The sequence below is a fragment of the Babylonia areolata genome, chromosome 3 (assembly GCF_041734735.1).
Source record: "Babylonia areolata isolate BAREFJ2019XMU chromosome 3, ASM4173473v1, whole genome shotgun sequence".
In the NCBI taxonomy this organism is placed as follows: Eukaryota; Metazoa; Mollusca; class Gastropoda; order Neogastropoda; family Buccinidae; genus Babylonia; species Babylonia areolata.
Genome location: NC_134878.1, coordinates 14019195 through 14043139, shown reverse-complemented (window position 1 = coordinate 14043139; position 23945 = coordinate 14019195). Strand labels below are relative to the sequence as shown.

Genomic DNA, 23945 nt, shown 5'->3' with positions numbered 1-23945 from the left:
GCAACAAAAGGGTTGTTGCTGGCAAAATTCTGTAGAAAAATCCACTTCGATAGGAAAAACAAATAAAACTACATGCAGGAAAAAATACAAAAAAATGGGTGGCGCTGTAGTGTAGCAACGCGCTCTCCCTGGGGAGAGCAGCCCGAATTTCACACAGAGAAATCTCATGTGATAAAAAGAGATACAAATACAAATAGGACACAACAACACCAGGCCAAATCGGGGGGAGGGATCAAACCCTGATCAGAATTCCAGCACCGTACTGATCCTGCCACATCCTGTGCCTCTGGACTGGAAAGATGGAGTCATCAATCCTTGACAACTTGCAAAACAAAATACATTTGCAGGCAGAAAAAAAAAAAGAAAAAAAGTGTGGTGCTGCACTGTAGCGAAGCAGTCTTCGTGGGGACAGCAGCCTGAATTTTACACAGAGAATTCTGCTGTGACAAAAGGAAATGCAGTATAATACAATACAAAGCAATGCAATGCAGTGCAACACAACACAACACAACACAGTTTCAGTTTTTCAGTTTCTCAAAGAGGCGTCAGTGTGTTCGGACAAATCCATATATGCTACAGCACACCTGCAAGGCAGACGCCTGACCAGCAGCATAACCCAACGTGCTTAGTCAGGCCTTGAGTGCATGCTCCTGTATTTGTGTACCTATCTGAGTGGGTTTCTACTGCAGAATTTTGCCAGAGGACAGGACTCTCGTTGCCATGGGTTCCTTTTCAGTGTGCCAGGTCCGTATGACTAGACACTCAGTTTGATTTTCCAGTCAAACTTGGGAGAAAGGGCGAGGGTGGGATTCGAACCCATATCATCACGGACTCCCTATATTGACAGCTGAGTGTCTTAACCATCCCTTCAGTGGTCCGGATGGGCAATGTGGATTATTGCACTAGCTGGGAAGTACGCTCTCAACACAACGCAATGCAACGCAACGCAACACAACACAACACAACTGACCTCTTTCAAGGTGAAGGACATGTCAGAATGGAACAGTGCCCAGTCCAGGTACTGCATCAGACCCTGACCATACACGTACACTGACGTTTGCTGAAAGACAGAAACACCACAACTTAAGACTCTACACTAGTTCACTGATCCCCGGCAATACACATAAATAACGTTTGCTGAAAGACAGAAACACCACAACTCAAGACTCTACACTAGTTCACTGATCCCCGGCAATACACATAAATAACGTTTGCTGAAAGACAGAAAAACCACAACTTAAGACTCTACACTAGTTCACTGATCCCCGGCAATACACATAAATAACGTTTGCTGAAAGACAGAAACACCACAACTTAAGACTCTACACTAGTTCACTGATCCCCGGCAATACACATAAATAACGTTTGCTGAAAGACAGAAACACCACAACTTAAGACTCTACACTAGTTCACTGATCCCCGGCAATACACATAAATAACGTTTGCTGAAAGACAGAAACACCACAACTCAAGACTCTACACTAGTTCACTGATCCCCGGCAATACACATAAATAACGTTTGCTGAAAGACAGAAACACCACAACTTAAGACTCTACACTAGTTCACTGATCCCCGGCAATACACATAAATAACGTTTGCTGAAAGACAGAAACACCACAACTCAAGACTCTACACTAGTTCACTGATCCCCGGGCAATACACATAAATAACGTTTGCTGAAAGACAGAAACACCACAACTCAAGACTCTACACTAGTTCACTGACCCCTGGCAATACACATAAATAACGTTTGCTGAAAGACAGAAACACACAACTTAAGACTCTACACTAGTTCACTGATCCCTGGCAATACACATAAATAACTGTTTGCTGAAAGACAGAAACACCACAACTCAAGACTCTACACTAGTTCACTGATCCCCGGCAATACACATAAATAACGTTTGCTGAAAGACAGAAACACCACAACTCAAGACTCTACACTAGTTCACTGATCCCCGGCAATACACATAAATAACGTTTGCTGAAAGACAGAAACACCACAACTTAAGACTCTACACTAGTTCACTGATCCCCGGCAATTACACATAAATAACGTTTGCTGAAAGACAGGAAACACCACAACTCAGGACTCTACACTAGTTCACTGATCCCCGGCAATACACATAAATAACGTTTGCTGAAAGACAGAAACACCACAACTTAAGACTCTACACTAGTTCACTGATCCCCGGCAATACACATAAATAACGTTTGCTGAAAGACAGAAACACCACAACTTAAGACTCTACACTAGTTCACTGATCCCCGGCAATACACATAAATAACGTTTGCTGAAAGACAGAAACACCACAACTTAAGACTCTACACTAGTTCACTGATCCCCTGGCAATACACATAAATAACGTTTGCTGAAAGACAGAAACACCACAACTTAAGACTCTACACTAGTTCACTGATCCCCGGCAATACACATAAATAACGTTTGCTGAAAGACAGAAACACCACAACTCAAGACTCTACACTAGTTCACTGACACCTGGCAATACACATAAATAACGTTTGCTGAAAGACAGAAACACCACAACTCAAGGCTCTACACTAGTTCACTGACACCTGGCAATACACATAAATAACGTTTGCTGAAAGACAGAAACACCACAACTCAAGGCTCTACACTAGTTCACTGATCCCCGGCAATACACATAAATAACGTTTGCTGAAAGACAGAAACACCACTACTCAAGACTCTACACTAGTTCACTGATCCCCGGCAATACACATAAATAACGTTTGCTGAAAGACAGAAACACCACTACTCAAGACTCTACACTAGTCCACTGACACCTGGCCATACACATACACTGATGTTTGCTGAGAGACGGAAAAAGACGGAAAGACAGAAAAACCACAACTGCAGACTCTACACCAGTTCAATGTCTGTATACAGGTACAGAAATTCACTTTATGACATGTGCAACCACAACACAAAAAATAATAAAAAATGTAAAGTAAAACAAAAATAAAATGAAACAGTAAATTAAGAAGGAACGTAAATTAAGATATGATCACACAGGCACGCACGCAAGCACACACACACAGTCATGCACACACGCACGCCCATGCATGCACATGCGCACGCACACACACACGCACACACGCACACACACACACACACACACACACACAATCTCATAATTTAATGCCTCAAGAAAGGAGCGATCCACAGAAATGTGTGAAACACATAAGAATGGAACCTGAGACTTTTCAAAACATGTTGAGGTAATTCCTATCTTCTTTGTCATAAACAACCAACCGTTTCTGCACAGCAATGCTAAGCTTTTCTCTGTCTGCCATGACATTGACACTGCTGGTATTGTGGAAGAGTTCTGTCCCTTGGACCAGCCAGCTGGATACGTTTCAAGCGCATGCCACAAATCAAAGAGCTGGCCAGTGTCTTCACACACACATACACACACACGCACGCACACACACACACACACACACACGCACACACACACACACACACACGCATGCACACACACACACACGCTGGCTGGTGTCTTCACACACACACACACATGCTGGCTGGTGTCTTCACACACATACACACACACACACACACACACACATACATACACACACAGACACAGAACACTAAACACGAAATCATGGAAACCGACAGAGGCTGATGAGAAAACTGACACACCCACCTCCTTAGAGTGCTGTCGGTGCTGTACTGCCTGTCGGATGACGTCTGCCAGACTCATTCCTGACTTCTTGTAGTACGGTAAGCACAAGTGCCAGTCATCCTGACGAGGCCTAATAACATCATCAGAGCTGATGTCATCATCATCATCCTCCTTCACTGTCAACACTGACACTATATAATCGTCATCGTCGTCACCATCACTATCACCACCACAAGCAGTGATATTCTGATATTTGCTCATCACTGTACCCACGAATACGGAGTATGGCTGCCTGCATGGCTGGGTAAAAACGGTCATACACATAAAAACCCACTTGTGTTGATACGAGTGAATGTGGGAGTTGCAGCCCACGAATGAAGAAGAAGAAGCTCATCACGATTACTTGAAGAAAATGTGCTGTACAGAAGAAACAGACAATTTGATTATGTCTCCAGTTTGAGATCTCAGAACTCTGAATATGGCAAACACACTCTTGATTGTAAGACATCTGCGTAGATGCACACACTCCATCTTCTCTTGATCAGTAGTTAAAAAAACATTTCATAAAAAAATTTTAAAATTTTTGTCTTAAATCACTGTCAAGTTTACCCTGACCACTCCACCCACAAAAGGTCCATGTTATGAATCAACGGGCACAATAACCAAGTGGTTAAAGCATTGGACTTTCAATCTGAGGGTCCCGGGTTCGAATATCGGTAACGGCGCCTGGTGGGTAGAGGGTGGAGATTTTTCCAATCTCCCAGGTCAACATATGTGCAGACCTGCCAGTGCCTGAACCCCCTTCATGTGTATAAGCAAGCAGATCAGATACACATGTTAAAGATCCTGTAATCCATGTCAGCATTCGGTGGGTTATGGAAACAAGAACATACCCAGCATGCACAGCCCCAAAAACGGAGTATGGCTGCCTACATGGTGGGGTAAAAACGGGTCATGCACGTAAAAGCCCACTCGTATACATACGAGTGACAGTGGGAGTTGCAGCCCACGAACGAAGAAGAAGAAGAAGGAACATGCTGTCACACTCTCCTCTGTCACTCACTGGAGCCTCAATTCTGCAGTGGTCAAGTCAGGTCAAGTTAACTTTATCATCTTCAAAAAGATATTCACATGTGGTTGTGTTGCTCACACTCACAATACAAACGTGTGTGTGTGTGTGTGTGTGTGCACGCGTGTGAGAAAATGTGAGTGAGCAAGAGTGTGTGTGAGTGTGTGTGTGTGTGTGAGAGAGAAAGAGAGAGAGAGAGAGAGAGAGAGAGAGAGAGAGAGAGAGAGAGAGAGAGAGAGAAAACAAGAAGGTTTGAGTATGAGAGTGTATCTTCCGCCTGAGGACTGGACACAACCGCCTGCTCCACCACATGCACACAATATTTGGCATTGGACAAAGTGGAGAGTGCCCTTATGGTGAGGGACCAATGACAACCGACCACATCCTTCAAGACTGTACGATGCATGCAGCATCCAGGAGGAAGTACTGGCCAACACTGACAGCAGTGGAAGCCAAACTGTATGGCACCCTGGAGGAGCTGCGATGGACGGCAGCCTTCATCGAGGACACTGGGCTGCTCATCTAACGGGAGGCGATCGAGGAAGAAGAAGAAGAGTGTGTATGTGTGTGTGTGTGTGTGTTTGGGTGTGAGAAAGTGTGAGTGAGTAAGAGTGTATGTGTGAGAGTGTGTGAGAGTGTGCGTGTATGAGTTTGAGTGTGTGTGCGTATGAGAGTGTCAATGTGTGTATCTGCATGTGTGTGTGTGAGTGTGTATGTATAATAGTGCGATAGTGCGCCCGCACAGTCATGCACACAAATACCCACATCCAAACAATCAATTCCGCACAATCAAGTCTCCACACACGCATGTTAAAAAAAAAAAACCCACAAAACTAAAACCCAAGTCCCGACGCATCGCTCAAAACAAAAACCCTGGCAGCTTGGCTTCCACTGCTGTCAGTGTTGGCCAGTACTCTCCTCTGTCACTCACTGGAGCCTCAATTCTGCAGTGGCCAAGTCAGGTCAAGTTAACTTTATCATCTTCAAAAAGATATTCACATGTGGTTGTGTTGCTCACGCTCACAATACAAACGTGTGTGTGTGTGTGTGTGTGTGTGTGTGCACGCGTGTGAGAAAATGTGAGTGAGCAAGAGTGTGTGAGTGTGTGTGTGTGTGTGTGTGTGAGAGAGAAAGAGAGAGAGAGAGAGAGAGAGAGAGAGAAAACAAGAAGGTGTGAGTATGAGAGTGTATCTTCCGCCTGAGGACTGGACACAACCGCCTGCTCCACCACATGCACACAAAATTTGGCATTGGACAAAGTGGAGAGTGCCCTTATGGTAAGGGACCAATGACAACCGACCACATCCTTCAAGACTGTACGACGCATGCAGCATCCAGGAGGAAGTACTGGCCAACACTGACAGCAGTGGAAGCCAAGCTGTATGGCACCCTGGAGGAGCTGCGATGGACGGCAGCCTTCATCGAGGACACTGGGCTGCTCATCTAACGGGAGGCGAATGAGGAAGAAGAAGAAGAGTGTGTATGTGTGTGTGTGTGTGTTTGGGTGTGAGAAAGTGTGAGTGAGTAAGAGTGTATGTGTGAGAGTGTGTGAGAGTGTGCGTGTATGAGTTTGAGTGTGTGTGCGTATAAGAGTGTCAATGTGTGTATCTGCATGTGTGTGTGTGAGTGTGTATGTATAATAGTGCGATAGTGCGCACGCACAGTCATGCACACAAATACCAACATCCAAACAATCAATTCCGCACAATCAAGTCTCCACACACGCATGTTAAAAAAAAACAACCACCACAAAACTAAAACCCAAGTCCTGACGCATCGCTCAAAACAAAAACTCTGGCGGCGAATGCTCTCACCAGGAATAGAAGTCACCCAGAAGGGCGCAGGACTCCAGGAAGAGGTCATGCAGCTGGGGGTCAGGGTTCAGCAGACGTCGCAGCTCCCAGCGCAGGAGCAGGTGGGCCTCCTGCAACAGGTGCAGGTAGGAGGAGGGGCCCGTCTCCTGGATGCGACTGCCAAACGTCACCTGGAGAAGGTTACAGGTTAAACATTAAACCGTGGAATGCCTTAATTTAAGCGATGGATGACGGGCACAATAACCAAATGGTTAAAGCATTGGACTTTCAATCTGAGGGTCCCGGGTTCGAATCTCGGTAACAGCTCCTGGTAGGTAAAGGGTGGAGATTTTTCTGATCGCCCAGGTCAACACATGTGCAGACGTGCTTGTGCCTGAACCCTCTTCGTGTGTATATGCAAGCAGAAGATCAAATACGCATGTTAAAGATCCTGTAATCCATGTCAGCGTTCGGTGAGTTATGGAAACAAGAACATACCCAGCATGCACACCCCTGAAAACAGAGCATGGCTGCCTACATGGCGGGGGAAAAAACGGTCATACATGTAAAAGCCCACTCGTGTACATACAAGTGAACATGGGAGTTGCAGCCCACAAACGCAGAAGAAGCGATGGAAAAGAGAAGAAGTGACCAGTAGCCCTTTGCAAGAGTGTAGGGGAACATAATAACAAACAAAGAACTGCAAAGTATCAGTGTGCAGCCATGTTCAAGAACAAACAAAAAAACGTTTTTCACATGCATAAAACCTGCTGTACAACAAAAGTGGAGAGAAAAAAAAGATGCAAGGGATGTAACTTATTAGCCACAGCTACTTCCAATTCTTCCGCAGAGAGTGGACAAGTAGTTTTGACAGGACAAGAATCCAGACCCCCTTCTGGAGCCTGCACCAGTGGGTAACAGTAAGATATGTGTAATTGAAACTGAATTTAACTACACATACTTCACCATGACCCTCTACTGCAGACTCCGGGACGGAGTCTGATTCCTGTCCTGTGCAAACTACTATCCGCCTATGCAGAGAAAACGAAAGTAGCTACAGCCGATAACCTCCCGGAAGTAGGTTACCTCCCCTCTGTACCCCAGACTAGCTTCCTCTTTTTCCGGCAGCCATCTTGACTCCTGATCCAGTGCTCTTCATACGGCTAAGTTTTTTCATATTTCTATCTGTCTATCGATTCTTTGACACTGATGTTTTGTGTCTGACAAAGACTTGTATCAGGTCACAACTTACTTAGCTCGTTTGGGCAATCGAGCTAAAATTATGGTGCAGTCGCAATCATAAGGGCCCTCTACCTTGGGTCGAACTTCAGGACTCAACCCATCATAGTTACACAACCTTCACCACACCAAGACACAAGGCCTGAACAATTTGACCTTTAAGGCTTATTGTCAACAGGTCGTTAAACTCAACTATTCCCTGCACACTACAAAACTGGACCAAACTAATACAGACATCTGCCAGTATTGGACTGCTTTAATAATAATAAAATAAAAAGTTTAAAAAAAAGATTAGCCAAATGCATTTTTTGAGAGAGAGAGAGAGAGAGAGAGAGAGAGAGAGAGAGAGAGAGAGAAAGATACCCAAACACAACAGCCAGGATTTTTTTTCTGATATTGTTTTTTTTCTGAATCAGTTTTTAAATAAACTCTCTCTCTCTGTGTCTGTCTCTCTCTCTCCCCCTCTCACTCACTCCCTCCCTCTCTCTCTCTCTCTACCTCTCTCTCTCTCTACCTCGTCCAAATCTTGATCTTTTTAAGTCCAGCCTGACTTACAGCGGGGGAACGTATTGGAATAATTTACCATCACGTTTAAAAAATATTACTAACCACAACTTTAAACAAAATCTAAAAATGTACCTATTCACAAAAATTGACTTCACCTGAAATCCAACATTGCTTTCGACAATTTGTGAGTTCCCTCTCACTCCCTCTTGAGTGGGTGCATTTGTGTGTGTGTGTGTGTGTGTGTGTGTGTGTGTGTGTGTGTGTGTGTGTATTTCATGATTTTTTTTTTCTTTTCTTCTCTTCTTCTTCCTTTTGTGGAATGGCTTTGAATTGTGAAATAATGGTATATTTTGATTGTGTTTTGATTTTGTGCTCATTTTCGCTTTTTTAGCTTAATTCCCTCTTTAGGGCGAGGGCTGGATGTAAAAAAGTATGTTACTTGCTTATCTATTACCCTTGTTAATAAAGATTTTGTCTTGTCTTGTCTTGTCTTGTCCCTGTGTCTCTCCCTCTCTCTCTCCCTCCTCTCTCTCCCTCTTTCCCCGATCTCCCTCACACACACACACACACACACACACACACACACACTCACCATATCTGTATACAGCTCAGCCACAGTACAGTTCTGCAGTATATACAGGTTCCAATGCAGGTCCTCCTGCCTGAAACCAGTCACACAAAGTGATCCCAACATGGGTAGCTTTCCCACTTTTCTGGCTATCCACTAAGCAAGTCAACTACTGAAGTCAGAGTGGTGGCCTAGAGGTAACGCCTACACCTAGGAAGCAAGAGAATCTGAGCGCACTGGCTCAAATCCCTCACTGAGTATGTCATTTCCAGCCAACCTACCTAACAACCTGCCGCATATTACCAATCTCAATATCTCTTCATGTAGTAATAATAATAATAATAATAATGTACATTTATATAGCACCCTTTCTCACTAAGAGCTCAGGGCGCTTTACATGAAAGAAAAATATTAAAAGTAACATAAAACATTCATGGCCACTCTTTCTCAAAAAAACCCTCCCCCCACTCACACTCTCCCTTTCCCACTCTACATACATCCAAAGTGAGCTGACATTGGTGGTGATGGAGAAAAGGAAGCTCAGAGTACTTATAGAAGGGTTTTTAAAAGATTAGTCTTTAGTGATGACCGAAAAGCAGAAATAGAATCAGATGCACGGATATGATGAGGAAGGTTGTTACAGATGTGAGGAGCAGCAAAGAAGAAAGAACGTTCACCATGTAATTAACAATCACTTTTTTTTTTTTGCTGTTGTTGTTGTTTCGGTGTAGGTTTTCTTTTTTTCTTTTGTTGCTGTTGTTGTTTATGAAAGTGCACAAACGTTAAAACTACAGCTTCCAATATTACAGGGGGGGAAAAATGGCACAGTTTTTGTGGCTAGATGTATGTATGTTTGTACTTCTTGGCAAAAGACTGGTATTCAGTCTGGTTTTGTTCACTTGGCACATGCATTTTTGACGTTGTTGGCTTTACAGTATGGGCCCCAGCTGATGACTTTCAATCTGAGGGTCCTAGTTCAAATCCCAGTTGCAGCGCATAAGAGTGGATATTTTTCCAATCTCCCAGATCAACAGATGTGCAGAACTGGTCTGGCGGATTCCCCTTGTTTATATACATTCACAGAAGATCAAATACGCATATCAAACATCCTGTAATCTATGCACACGTTCAGTGGGTTATTGAAAAATGAACATACCCAGCATGCACACCCCTGAAAACAGAGTATGGCTGACTGCATGGCTGGGTAAAAACAATCATAAATGTAAAAGTCCTCCCATACATCAAAGTGAAAGTGGAAGTTGCAGCCCACAAATGCAGAAGAAGAAGAAGAAATCAGACATGAGGAGAAAAACCCACAAGAAACTGAAAACTACCAATTCAACTGCAAAGATCAAAGAACATTTCCCTTAAAACACACACACACACACACACACACACACACACAAAAGGATGATTTTGTGTGAACCAGTCTGCTTGGGTTGTAATCTCGACATTCAATCTCTAAACGCTTCTCAATTTTTTTTCTCTTAAACTTTGCTCAGCACAGTCAGAGAAATCTTTCAAATTTTCAGTTGTTCACAGTCATAATACCCCCACTTATTTTCCTAACCACTACTAACCCTTTGTAGGCTTCAACCTTGGTCAGCAAGGCGACATAGTCGGTGCCATGGGAGACGTCAGTGGCCCCAAAGAACGGGTCGATGCCGGACAGACAGATATCAAGGCTGGAAGGTGGACGCACCTGCAACAGATCACAACACAACATGATGAGCAGGATGTGTAACACGCACAATTAGTGCACAACTGATGAACAGTTGATTTCAAAATGGATGATTAAAGATGTATTGTACTGTATCGTATTGTGTTGTATTGCATCACTTCGGTTCGCATCATATCGTATCGTATTGTATTGTATCGTATGTCTCAGTGCATCATATCCCAGCCCTTGTGACTGTCTGGAAGGGCCCAGTGCCCAGTGCCCACGCCCCCTATCATGCCAACACCCACCTCCTCCTCCCCCTCTGTGGACTCGCTGACTGCCAGGGCCACGGTGCCCCAGCGAGCAGTGTAGGTCTCCAGCCCCATCTTCGTCACCACATGCAGCAGGTGTGGCCCAGCCTCTACCTGAAACACCGCAGGTCATCGGTCATCGCCTGGGCGACACAGTGTGTGGGTATTACCATGGTGACTGACACAGCAAGTGGCCCAGCCTCTACCTGAAACACCGCAGGTCATCGGTCATCGCCTGGGCGACACAGTGTGTGGGTATTACCATGGTGACTGACACAGCAAGTGGTCCAGCCTCTACCTGAAACACCGCAGGTCATCAGTCATCGCCTGAGGCAACTGACACAGCATGTGGTTATTACCATGGTGACTGACATAATGTGTGGTTTTTACCATGGCAACTGACACAGCATGTGGTTATTACTAATGGTGACTGATACAGATGTGGTTGTTACCATGGCGACTGACACACAGTGTGACCCAACCTCCACCTGAAACACCACAGGTCATCAGTGGTCATCGCCTGGGTGACCGATACAGCATGTTGTGGTTACCATGGCGACTGACACAGAATGTGGTTATTACTATGGTGACTGATACAGATGTGGTTGTTATCATAGCGACTGACACAGCATGTGGTTGTTACCATGTGACTGACACAGCATGTGGTTGTTACCATGGCGACTGACACAGCATGTGGTTGTTACCACAGTGACTGACACAGCATGTGGTTGTTATCATGGCGACTGACAGAGCATGTGGTTGTTACCACAGTGACAAACACAGCATGTGGTTATTACCACAGTGACTGACACAGCATGTGGTTGTTACCATGGCGACTGACACAGCATGTGGTTGTTACCACAGTGACTGACACAGCATGTGGTTGTTATCATGGCGACTGACAGAGCATGTGGTTGTTACCACAGTGACTGACACAGCATGTGGTTATTACCACAGTGACTGACACAGCATGTGGTTATTACCATGGCAACTGACACAGTATGTGATTATGACCACAGTAACTGACACAGCATGTGGTTATTACCACAGTGACTGACACAGAATGTGGTTATTACCACAGGCGACTGACACAGCATGTGATTATTACCATGGTGACTGACACAGTGTGTGGCCCAGCCTCTACCTGAAACACCACAGGTCATCCGTGGTCATCGCCTGGGTGACCGATACAGACAACGTAACACTACACATAAATAATTGCGCCAATGATGCTCAGACAACATAACACAATACATAAATATTCATGTCAATGATACTTAAACAACACAACACATTGTGCCAGTGAGGCTTACACAACACAACACAACACACACAACACCACAAACACAAAACTGACGCGGCCAGCCTTCTTCCGTCACCTTATACGCCACGTCCGTGTATCGGTAGGTGGAGACAAGCGACACCCCTGGGTGGAGGCGATAGAGGTAGCCTGACCTGCGACTGCTGACGTAGCAGCAGACAGAGCAGCGCTGAGGCAGCAGAGGCGAGCGTACAGGGTTGCTGCTGGACCAGCCGGCAGGCGTCTGAGGGAAGAGGCCTTGCTCTGAACACACACACACACACACACACACACACACACAGCATTAACTCAAGATATTATTTGTTATTGCAGAAGGTTTGCTACACAGTCCAATTGGACATTTGTTATAGTTGTTTACACACACACACACACACACACACACACACACACAGAGCATTAACTCAAGATATTATTTGTTATTGCAGAAGTTTGCTACACAGTCCAATAGGACATTTGTTACAGTTGTTTACACACACACACACACACACACACACACACACACACACACACACACACACACACAGCATTAACTCAAGATATTATTTGTTATTGCAGAAGGTTTGCTACACAGTCCAATAGGACATTTGTTATAGCTGTTTGATGTTAGCGTTTCCTTCCATTATGCTTACGTCTCCCTTTTATTTTTTCCAACGTTCTGTATCTTTCCCCACCACACACACACCATTCTTCACCCACCGACCAATACTGTTCCCCCCCATCCCATCCCCCCTTTTGTTTCATTTATCTTCCCCCCCCCCCCCCCCCCCCTTCCGTCTAACATCACTTAAAGTGTACAGACATTAAACTAAAGACTACTACTACCACAGCATTAACTATTTCAAATATTTCTAGAAACAATGCTCTCAGTCACAGGCTTCGGTTCATGTCCCAAACAGCACAATGTTCATGTCCCAAACAGCACAATGTTCATGTCCCAAACAGCACAATGGACCTGTTCACTTCAAACTCCGCCAGGGGGTAAAGGTTAGTCATTGTTCTATCAGTGGCTGCAGCTGTCAAACTCTGTTACAATGCAAAAAAAAAGTGTCGTATCAACAGAACCCATCGATGTCCACAAAAGTCGCCTATGACAGTGAAAGAGTTAAACAGTGTTGATACATAATAATAACAGAAATACAGTGATACTGCATTTTTTTTTCTTCCTTTGATGGCTCAAAATAAAGATAATAGAAATATTGATGTAACAATTGAACTATACAGTCCATCATTGTTGTATATCATGATGTGTCTGCTATTGAATAGTTTTACAGCAAAATTGTTCATTCATTAATTCATCTATTTGATTTTTGTGTGTGTGTTTTGTTTTTCATTATCCATGCTTCACAGGGACAGAAAAGATAAACATTTGACTTGGAATGCCTAAAGCATGTGAAATGTGGTAAGAGTGTGATATGTGATTTCATTAAAACATATTTCCTTTTTGTTTTAAAACTGTACATCATTTTGAATGTTTTGTAACTTAAATCTGTTAAATGAATCTTCATTTCTTCATAATCTTAAATGAAGAATTTACTGGCCCTGGCACTACTAGTGACATGAATACAAGATACACACATAGAGACAGACACACACACACACACACACACACACACACACACACACACACTCACTCACATGCACATACACATGCGCACACACACAACACAACACAACACACACACACACACACACTACACACACACACACACACACAAAGACACACACACACACACACACTCACTCACATGCACATACACATGCGCACACACACAACACAACACAACACACACACACAACACAACACAACACACACACACACACACACACACACACACACACACACCTTGCAGGTAAGAAGGAATGAGGATGACAGACAGCCAGTCATCTTGATCTGTCAGGTCACTCAGGTGAAGCACAGTTTTGGCACTGACGCCTGACGAGGATTTCACTGGCCCCCCTGTCAGACAAACACCACCATCATTATCTTCACACTGACGTTGTGGTCCCCATCATCAAAGGGACACTGATCATCACTGACCGGCACAATAGCCGAGTTGGACTTCCAATCTGAGGGTCCCGGTTTTCAAATCTCAGTAACGGCGCCTGGTGGGTAAAGGGTGGAGATTTTTCTGATCTTCCAGGTTAACTTAATGTGCAGTCCTGCTTGCGCCTGAACCCCCTTCGTGTGTATACACAAGCAGAAGATCAAACACGCACGTTAAAGATTCTGTGATCCATGTCAGCGTTCGGTGGGTTATGGAAACAAGAACATACCCAGCATGCACACCCCCAAAAATGGAGTATGTCTGCCTACATGGCGGGGTAAAAACGGTCATTCACATAAAAGCCAACACAAGTGAATGTGTGAGTTTCAGCCCACTAACGAAAAAAAGAAGAAGAAGATCATCATTATCATCATCATCTTCATCAGATTCTGATCATCAACACCACTATCATAGTTTTCATACTGATTTTTTTAGTCCTTATCATCAGGGATATCTATCATTATCAAGATTTTGATCATCAACACCACCATTATTGTTTTCAAACTGATTTTTTAGCACCTGACTGTCGGCCAAGAGGGTTTTAGGACAGTCGGCATTGGGATGGTTCCCAAAGGCCAACTAGCCCTCAAGGCTGCAGCACTAAGAACCAGTGCAATCTTGCCTCCTAGTTTGAGAGTCATAGTCCTTCACAAAAGACTAAGCTGTAAATGACTTCCCACTGCGATGGAGAAACCATTGATTAGACAGCTTTCACTTTGTTGTTTTCACAACTGTAAGCTTACGTCAATCTGTGATACAGTGTAAGAAATGTTTATGAAAAAAAAAAAAAAAAAAGCGAACAAAAGTTGTGGAACCTCTGGAGTCCCTCAGAACAGGTGGCGCTGCTCCTCTCTGTGGATGGGGAGACCCCTGGTGGAGACTGCTGAGGTACAGGATCTTGGCTGGAGTTTTTGCTGTTTCGTTCCCCTCGTACACAATGTTGTCATCCGGTTCAAAAGACCACTGCTCGTAGTGTTCGTCGTCCACTATGGGCCTGCAGAAAAGCCAGCATCATCATCATCACCGTCTTCATCATTATCATCAGCATCACGAAAGACCACTCACTGTAGTGTTCGTCACCATTATGGATCTTTGAAAAAGCCAGCATCGTCATCATCACCATCTTCATCATCAACTCGTCATAGTGTTTTGTCATCCACTATGGACCTGTGGAAAAGTCACCACTGTCATCAGCTGCATCATCATCATCATCATCATCAAGAAAGAGCACTCCTCATAGAGTTCATCATCCGCAATGGGCTTGTGGAAAAGACAACACTGTCATCATCATCATTTTCATCACCATCATCATCATCATTTTCATCATCATCTTCACCATCACCAAAAAAAAAAAAAAAGAAAAAAAGAGGAGGAATTTTGTTTAATGTCCCGTCACACATATCGGTGATTGAAGACATTTTGTTAAAGTATTTATGAATACATCTGAGTATTATCGGTTAGAAGGGGTGGGAGATGTGGATGAATGGAGGGTTGGGAGAAACTGGGCAAATGAGGGTAAAAATGTGGGTGAAATTTGGAAAAAAAAGAAGAAAAAAAAAAGAAAAAAAAGAAAAGAAAAAAAGACCACTGCTCATTGTATTCATCATCCACTATGGGCCTGTGGCAAAGTCAAGACTGTCATCAGCTTCATCATCATCATTATCATCATAACAAAATACCACTGCTTGTAGTGTTTATCATGTACTCTTCGCCTGTGAAAAAATCAGCACTATCATCATCATCATCATCGTCATCATCATCACAAAAGACCAATGCTTTCAGTGTTCATCATCCACTATGGACTTGTGGATAAGTCAGCACTGTCATCATCATCATCAGCATCACAATGATCGTTATCAATGTACCAAACTGCTTCATGTCAGAAAACTGGCATTTTCATTTTTTACTTCTTTTTTTTTTAAACTAAAGATATCGTATTCGGTCTTATCTTGCACAATCTTGTTTACAAAAGACCGCATACCTAGTCCTACCTCGGAAAACACTTTGTTACTAAAAAACACATATGCAGTGCTAGATTTAGGACATTTTCTACTGGTGATAGAACCACTTGTATGAAACTATAACTGCAAAGCATTTTTGCTTAGCATCACCCGGCCCGCTCTGTTGATCACACATGCCTGCCAACATGGCACTGCCCAGTGCCCTGTGAAACCCACACGGTGAAATAGTTTGCCACTAAAGTAAAACAATGACTTACTTTTCAAAACTGTAATAATATTCTTATATGCAGAGAAGATTTAAAATCTCAAAATTAGTGGTTATGAAAAGTTTGTTCACATGGTTTGCACCACCTATAATTTCACGTAACTCACACAATACAGATTTTTTTTTTCCCTTGTATACTGTACCAACTAATAATTAAGTACATGATTTATTTTACCGCTTTCGCTTTATCAATCATTTATAAACATATTAAGAACATTTCCAAAGTATGTGCCTTTTAATTCTTATTTTAATTTTTTTTTTTTTTTAAACCTATACAATTGACTAGTTTCTGGGGTAAGTAAGGGAAGTAATCAGCCAGTAAATGATGAGTTAACTCTCTCCATACGAACAGCGAAAGAGACGACGTTAACAGCGTTTCACCCCAATTACCATCATCAAAATATTGCAAGCGGAAGGCTCTTCTACTGAAGAGGTGAATGTTGACAAAGAATACCACAATTCTGACGACGGAAGCTAAAGGTTGGGTCATTCAGACACCCACTGGACATCCGAGGGGTCTGTGTAGAGGAGAAGAGAGGACTGGCCATACTGAGTGAGTTAAAAGGACAAGAAAGGGTAATCATTGTCCTGGAATGTGACAAGCTTTATGTATGACAGCAGGCTGCCGAGATCAATGAAAATAATTTTTATTTCAAGTGTCACTTTACTTTTCTGGAACTGAACATTTTTCATGGCAAAATACAGTAACCACGACAGTACAATAAAGTACAAAACAGAACTGCATAGTGCAAAACAATACAGTACAGTGCAGAACAATACCTATGACGTATAGTAGAGTGGTGTTTTTTGCCACACGAAACACACGGAAAGGTTAACACACACACACACACACACACACACACACAACACATGCACACACACTCACAAACACACACTCACATATACATGAACACACACACACATGCTTGCATGCACACACAGAGACAGAGACTCACTCACACACACACACACACACACACACACACATCTGCTTGTCTCTCTCTCTCTCTCTCTCTCTATCTCTTTCTCCTGTTTTCGTTGTTGTTGTTGTTGGGGTTTTTTTTCTTTTTTTTCATTGATGGCTTGATGTAAAAAAGCAATTGTTGCTTATTCAATTCACCATCATGAAATGAAATCTTGACTTGACACTTACACAAATGCACATTGAAAAGTGGGCAGACCACTAGAACATCCATCAACATACAGCCGTTTAATCATGTGTGTGTCTGCGTGTGTGTGTTAGTGTGAGTGTTGGAGTGTAACAGTTGTAGTATTGATACTATGTTACTTTGTGAGTTTTATGCATTGTGTTTTTTATAATATTAATGATTCTGTTTAATGTTTCTGCTACTTTTTATATGCTTTCTTGTTTCACTTTAGGTATTGGATTGTAAAGCGCTTTGAGCTTGCTTATTCTTGTATTATAGCGCTATATAAAAATAATAATAATATATTATTATTATTATATTATCATTATTATTATACAAACCTTGGAGCACCAATGCCAAACGTGAAGGACGACTGTGTGCATGTGGAGGGAGCCGCTGAGCGATCCAAACTCGCTGCAGACAACGATGAGCGCTGACCTCTGACCTCACCAACTGGCAACTCGTTATCGATGTCCAGGTTGAGCATGAGTCTCTGGACGGAGTTTTCCCTCCTCTGTCTAGGGGACGGTCCCTGAAAACCAGTTGTTTTTGTTGACAGTGTTGTGACAACAATACAATGATGCAATACAAGGGAGCCACACAGGTTTGTGACATATCTTAACATTAAACCCATCACAATTTTCACAAACACACATGCATGTGTGCAAATTCACACACACACACACACACACAAACACACGCATGCACACACACACGGGTGCACACGCAAACACACACACATGAACACACACACACACACACACACACACACATGTTTAAAGAGGAAAACTCCCGAAGAGAGTCAACAATGCATATATGAATACACAAACAGATTTTTCACACACATGTATATGCCCACATGCATGTGCATACCCACACCCCCAATCACATCCAACGAGTGAGAGTAAGACAGACATACTGTCAACGACATGTTTTATTCATTGGAGCTTAGACCCGTATCAACAAAAGTTGACACAACCAAAGGTGCATAATGGAAATAACAAAACAATGAATTCAAGAGATAAGCAGAAAGATACACTGACAGACAAAATAAACAGAAAGACAGCAACGAAACACTGACATCAGTGTCCGTTTCACGGAGGCATATCACACCATGCACAGTGATCTGTGTCACACTATCAACTTTAAGATAAAACAAAATCTGCTATCAAACGAATAAGCAGACAAACAAAACATAATGAAATAAAGCAACAAAACAGACAAACAGTGAAAATAAAATTGAAATGAATGAAAATGGACCTTTTATTTCTCTTGTAAAAAAACAACAACAACTTTTTAATAATTAACCTTATCATCAATATCATTATCATCATTTTTCTATTATTGAAAACAACAGCTTCAACACCATCAACACCATCATTAGTCCTAAATGATGAAAGTAGTGGTCAAACAGTTAGAGCACTAGGATCTTGTTCAAGTTTCCTAGTTTGATTCCTGGTTTATCCCCGGAAACGGTGTACGGCTGCCTACATGGCGGGTTAAAAACAGTCACACATGTAAAAGCCCACTCGTGTATATATGAGTGAACGTGTGAGGTGCAGCCCACAAACGAAGAAGAAGAAGAAGACGATCCCTGGCTTCAGCGTACCTGGTGGGTCCAGGGCGGAGATTTTCCTCATCTCCCTGGTCAACATATGTGCAGACCTGCTCTTGCATGGACACCCTTCATGTGCATACACATGCAGAAGACCAAATACCCTCGTTAAAGATCCTGTAATCCATGTCAACATTCAGTGGGTTATGGAAACAAGAACATACTCAGGATGTACACCCCCACCCTCCTACCTTCCCCCCAAAAAGAACCCCGAAGAATAGTTGCCTACATGGTGGTGGGTAAAAAAAAAACGATCATACATGTAAAATTCACTCGCACATATGTACGAGCGAATGTGGCAGATGCGGCCCACGAATGCAGAAGAAGCATGAGCAGAAACTACGGTACCTCTCCTCTGGGACTGCTGCTGTGCTCCAAGGACATGGACGACCTCACTCTGGCCAGCAGACGCGGACTCCCTTCTTCAATTTCAGCGTAAGTGATGAGGACGGCCTGAACCTGGTTGTCCGAGCAGCAGGCAAGATACTCTTCGCTCAGGGACAGGGAGATCACCTCAAAGTTCCAGCAGAGCTCCAGGAAAGGTTCCACGTCTTGGTACGTCCTCACCGAGTTGGCCACAGTCTTCTCCACTATGTGAAACAGCTTCACCTGTCACACGCAAGCACGCATGCATGCACACACACGCACACACACACGCGCGCGCGCGCACACCGTGATAACCGCATCATTGTAATGGAGATGGTTAAAAAGGTCTTATGCATATCTACCATCCTACCAAGTTCATGTCCTATACTGCTTGCAGTTACCGAGAACATTATAGTGTCAAAATTTACACACACACACACACACACACACACACACCACACACACACACACACACAAACGTGTGCGCGCGCGCGTGCGTGCACACACCGTGATAACTGCATCATTGTAATGGAGATGGTAAAAAGGTCTTATGCATATCTACCATCCTACCAAGTTCAAGTCCTATACTGCTTGCAGTTACTGAGAACATTATAGTGTCAAAATTTACACACACACACACACGCACTACACACCACACACACACACACACACACACACACACACACACACACCACACACACACGGACACACACACACACACACACACTGTCAAATGTAACTGCATGTTAGCTGTGCATTTTTTGGTAGTTTTCAGCCTTAAGCAGTCATGGTGAGAATAACTATGAGAAACTCTGAAGATAATGCCAAGGAAGCCACCATTAGGCATAAAAAATCTTAGACCTTCCCAACAGTTTCTGAGCAGCACCTGAGATATATGTATGCCCTGCATATAAGTGTAAAAATAAAGCACAATGCACCTGCACAAAGTCTCAAGAACAGACAAAAGCTACAAAAACAACCACATGCAGATTAAGATTAATTATTGTGTTCTTTAAAAAAAAATAAATAAATAAAATAAAAAACAAACTTCTGTGCTGATAAATATGGGAGTGCTTTCAAATAACAAGTGTATTTTTTGTCAAGATAAAAAAAAGACACAGTCCTACATTGTTTATGGTAATGTAATCATGTACAAAACTACTGGACAGAGTTCATAAGCTGTTGGGTTATTTTTTAATGTTTGAATTGTGATAGACTTGTTCTCTCAATCATGCATTGTTACTTTTTTTTTAGATATGACAAGAAAACACAAACTGATGGATGCTTTTTACGTATCTTATTGACAGCTAAATTCTTTGTATACAAAAGTGGAATAACAAAGTAAAACCAGCACTGCAAGTTCTTATCAAAGACCTGAAACAAGCAAATGAAACAGACAAGCATGTTTTTTTTTTAATAAATATATATAACAAATTATTTCAGAAATAGGAATAGGAGATGTAACCATTCTATAGGACTAAGCTTTGAAATGGAACCGATATGTTGATGAATTTTTATTGTTCTGCCTAGCAATGTTCTTTTGATGCTGAATGGTCAATGTTCACGGCGGTATATTTCCACTTCCCAATGTATGAAATATATTTGATTCAGTAAACCTTTGTCTGAATAAAATTGTTGGAATAAAAACAACAACAACAACAAAAACACACCAACAATCACATGCATTTAAAGATTCTGCAGGTTTTTCCACATCTTAAAAAAGATTCAACCTCTCTGCTAAAGGCAACAGTATACCTCTCTGCCAAAGGCTACGGCAAAATTGCCAGTGGCATGGCACACATCCAAAGCGGTGACTGTGCCATCCAGTGGAAGCTCTACCACTTCCAGCTGTGGCACGTACTCCTTGGAGGAATGCAGGGAGTGCGCTTTGCCGGCTATGCGCACTTTGATCCTCTGCCTGGCGCTGCGCTGTGACAGCTCCAGATGCCAATTGAGGTAGAGACGGATGTAGCGAGACACACTCTTCCAGGACTTTTTCTGCTCAAGGGTGATGACATAATCTTCTGAAAAAATTGTTTATAAGGTTGATATAAGAAAAAGATATTGACGTGTGTGTGTGTGTGTGTGTGTGTGTGTGTGTGTGTGTGTGTGTGTGTGCTTGTATAATGGAAGCAAACAAAGTCAGAACAGATCTGTCGGAAACAGGTACAACTATCAAAACAACAAAAGAAACCTTCTCCAAGACAAGGCCAGGGTCAAAACATGCTATCTGATACATACATCAGATTAAATAAGGTGCAACCACTAATCAAAAACAACTCCCCCCCAAGTGTATAACTAGTAATACTAATAGTACTCATGATCTTAGTTATGAGGAGCGCCTGGCTCTTTTTAATATGCCTAGCCTAGAGTTTAGAAGATTAAGAGGTGATCTCATTGAAGTATACAAGATCATGCACAATATTTATGATCCTTGCACCACCTCTTCCTTGTTTACTATGGCTAACTATGATAAAACTCGAGGGCACAACTTCAAAATAAACAAAACTAATTTCGTAACTAACCAGTTCCACAAGTTTTTTACTAACCGTATCATAAATCTGTGGAATAACCTTTCCTGTGACACCATTAATGCACCATCGGTAAACGCCTTCAAAAATCACATTGACAAAAAGAAAGAGAGAGAGAGAGAAAGAGAGAGAGAAGATACATAAAGGTGTGTGTGTGAACATCTAAAGATCTGTAAATATAACAAAAGTGGGCCAAACCAACCTTTGAACTGAGTAAGAGGTATGTAATGTGGCATGTATATATGTATACTTTGAACCATTGGTGGGCCTTATAGTTATATGAAATTTGCAATTCATGGATGTACAGAGCGGTAGTTATACATATATTTGTGACCATCACTGTATTAGTATTGCATGCAGTGGGATGGTGGAGGAGCTCTGTGTGTGTGTGTGTGTGTGTGTGTGTGTGTGTGTGTGTGTGTGAATGTGCAGCAATGGGACTGGATAAATAGGTATTGCTGCTCTACAAGGTTAAAGACCCGGTACTGTAGCCACTTCCTTCTGTACGTGTATTTGAAGATGCATGTTAGTACATATAGTAGTAGTAGTTGTAGTAGGAGGAGGAGGAGGAGGAGGAGGAAGAGGAAAGGAGGAGGATGGGGACAAGCCAAGTTTTGCAGTTTTTATGTTGTCCCTTCTTTGTTTCATAACATATTTTGGAAGAAATTTTGGTCAAGGTTCGACACTTCATTTTCTAGTTTATTGATTCAACAAACTACCTATGGTAGTTGAGAATTTTAAAGAATTGTCCATTTGATTTTTTAACTGATGGTGCTTGTTTTAGATGAGGTGGCAGTTCATTCAGTACATTATAGTAACTCTGTTACTGAAGCAAAACGTTCTTATAGTAGTATTTGAACGCTGTACAATTCTTTTTCCATCAGTATTTCTTATGGGGCTGAACAGAGGTGCTGAGAAGAACCAATCCCAGGGAAGACACATCAACATGACCGATGAAAAGTTAAATGTCTCAATGAGTGTCGAAACTTACTGTGTTTGTTGAAAGTCATTTTCTCCACCACGCAGATCGTGTTGATGCACCGCCATTCGATGAATCCGCCGTCATCGTCAAGGCGTTTGTACACAAGAATAGTGCACTGACGGGTGGCCACAAACACCAAATCCTCCTCCGCACACACCGCCAATGGTTCGTCTGCCACAGGCACAACTGTGGCTCCTTTAAAACTGTGACATCCGAACACCCGAACCATGTTTACTAAGCAGATAAATCGGGTTCACATTGGGTTAACACTTTTCTATAGTTTCTTCTCCATGGGACATGAAACTTTGGCAAGCAAAAACCTTAGACGTATTTTTGCTTTCGAAATCGTCAACGATCAGCCATATTGTTTGGTGCCATCATGTGACTGGGCGAGCAGACGGGAGATTACTCTAAGCTTAGTGGCTGGGCGACTGCACCAGACAACAGATTGATGTTCGATGTAAATTTATGGCAAAGATACGAGTCCATGTGATCACCGTGCGACCTAACATCCCTTCGCCCCTTAAAAATGATTTCGACTATCAAAATGTACTTCGGTGTGAGCTCAACTGATTTTCACGTGTTCCCAAGAAACTTTAAAAGTAGGAATGCACAATTCAATCACAACTGACCGGTCTTGACACCCCTATCCTCCCATGCACGGCACTCTCTCTCAAACACTCAGGCATACCATCCACACACACACACACACACACACGCACACGCACGTACGCACACACACACACACACACACACACACACACACACACACTGACGCACACGGCACGGCATGCACACATATAGTACACACACACTGACACACACACACACACACACACACACACACACACACTGACGCACACGGCACACACACACACACACACACACACACACATACCGTGACACACAC

At 42.8% G+C, this 23945-nt stretch overlaps 1 protein-coding gene across 1 annotated transcript in view; it reads right to left on the bottom strand.

The window, feature by feature from the left end:
• Positions 1–23399, bottom strand: part of LOC143279752 (BLOC-2 complex member HPS3-like) — a 52061-nt gene extending 28662 nt beyond the window's left edge. Inside the window, 13 exon segments of the mRNA XM_076583880.1 lie at positions 971–1060; positions 3676–3784; positions 6538–6707; positions 8855–8924; positions 10411–10532; positions 10799–10915; positions 12181–12365; positions 13966–14079; positions 14983–15161; positions 17883–18073; positions 19505–19765; positions 21278–21546; positions 23045–23399. Of these exon segments, the coding sequence (XP_076439995.1) occupies positions 971–1060; positions 3676–3784; positions 6538–6707; positions 8855–8924; positions 10411–10532; positions 10799–10915; positions 12181–12365; positions 13966–14079; positions 14983–15161; positions 17883–18073; positions 19505–19765; positions 21278–21546; positions 23045–23264 (2097 nt within the window). The 5' untranslated portion in view covers positions 23265–23399.
• Positions 23400–23945: the final 546 nt, after the last annotated feature.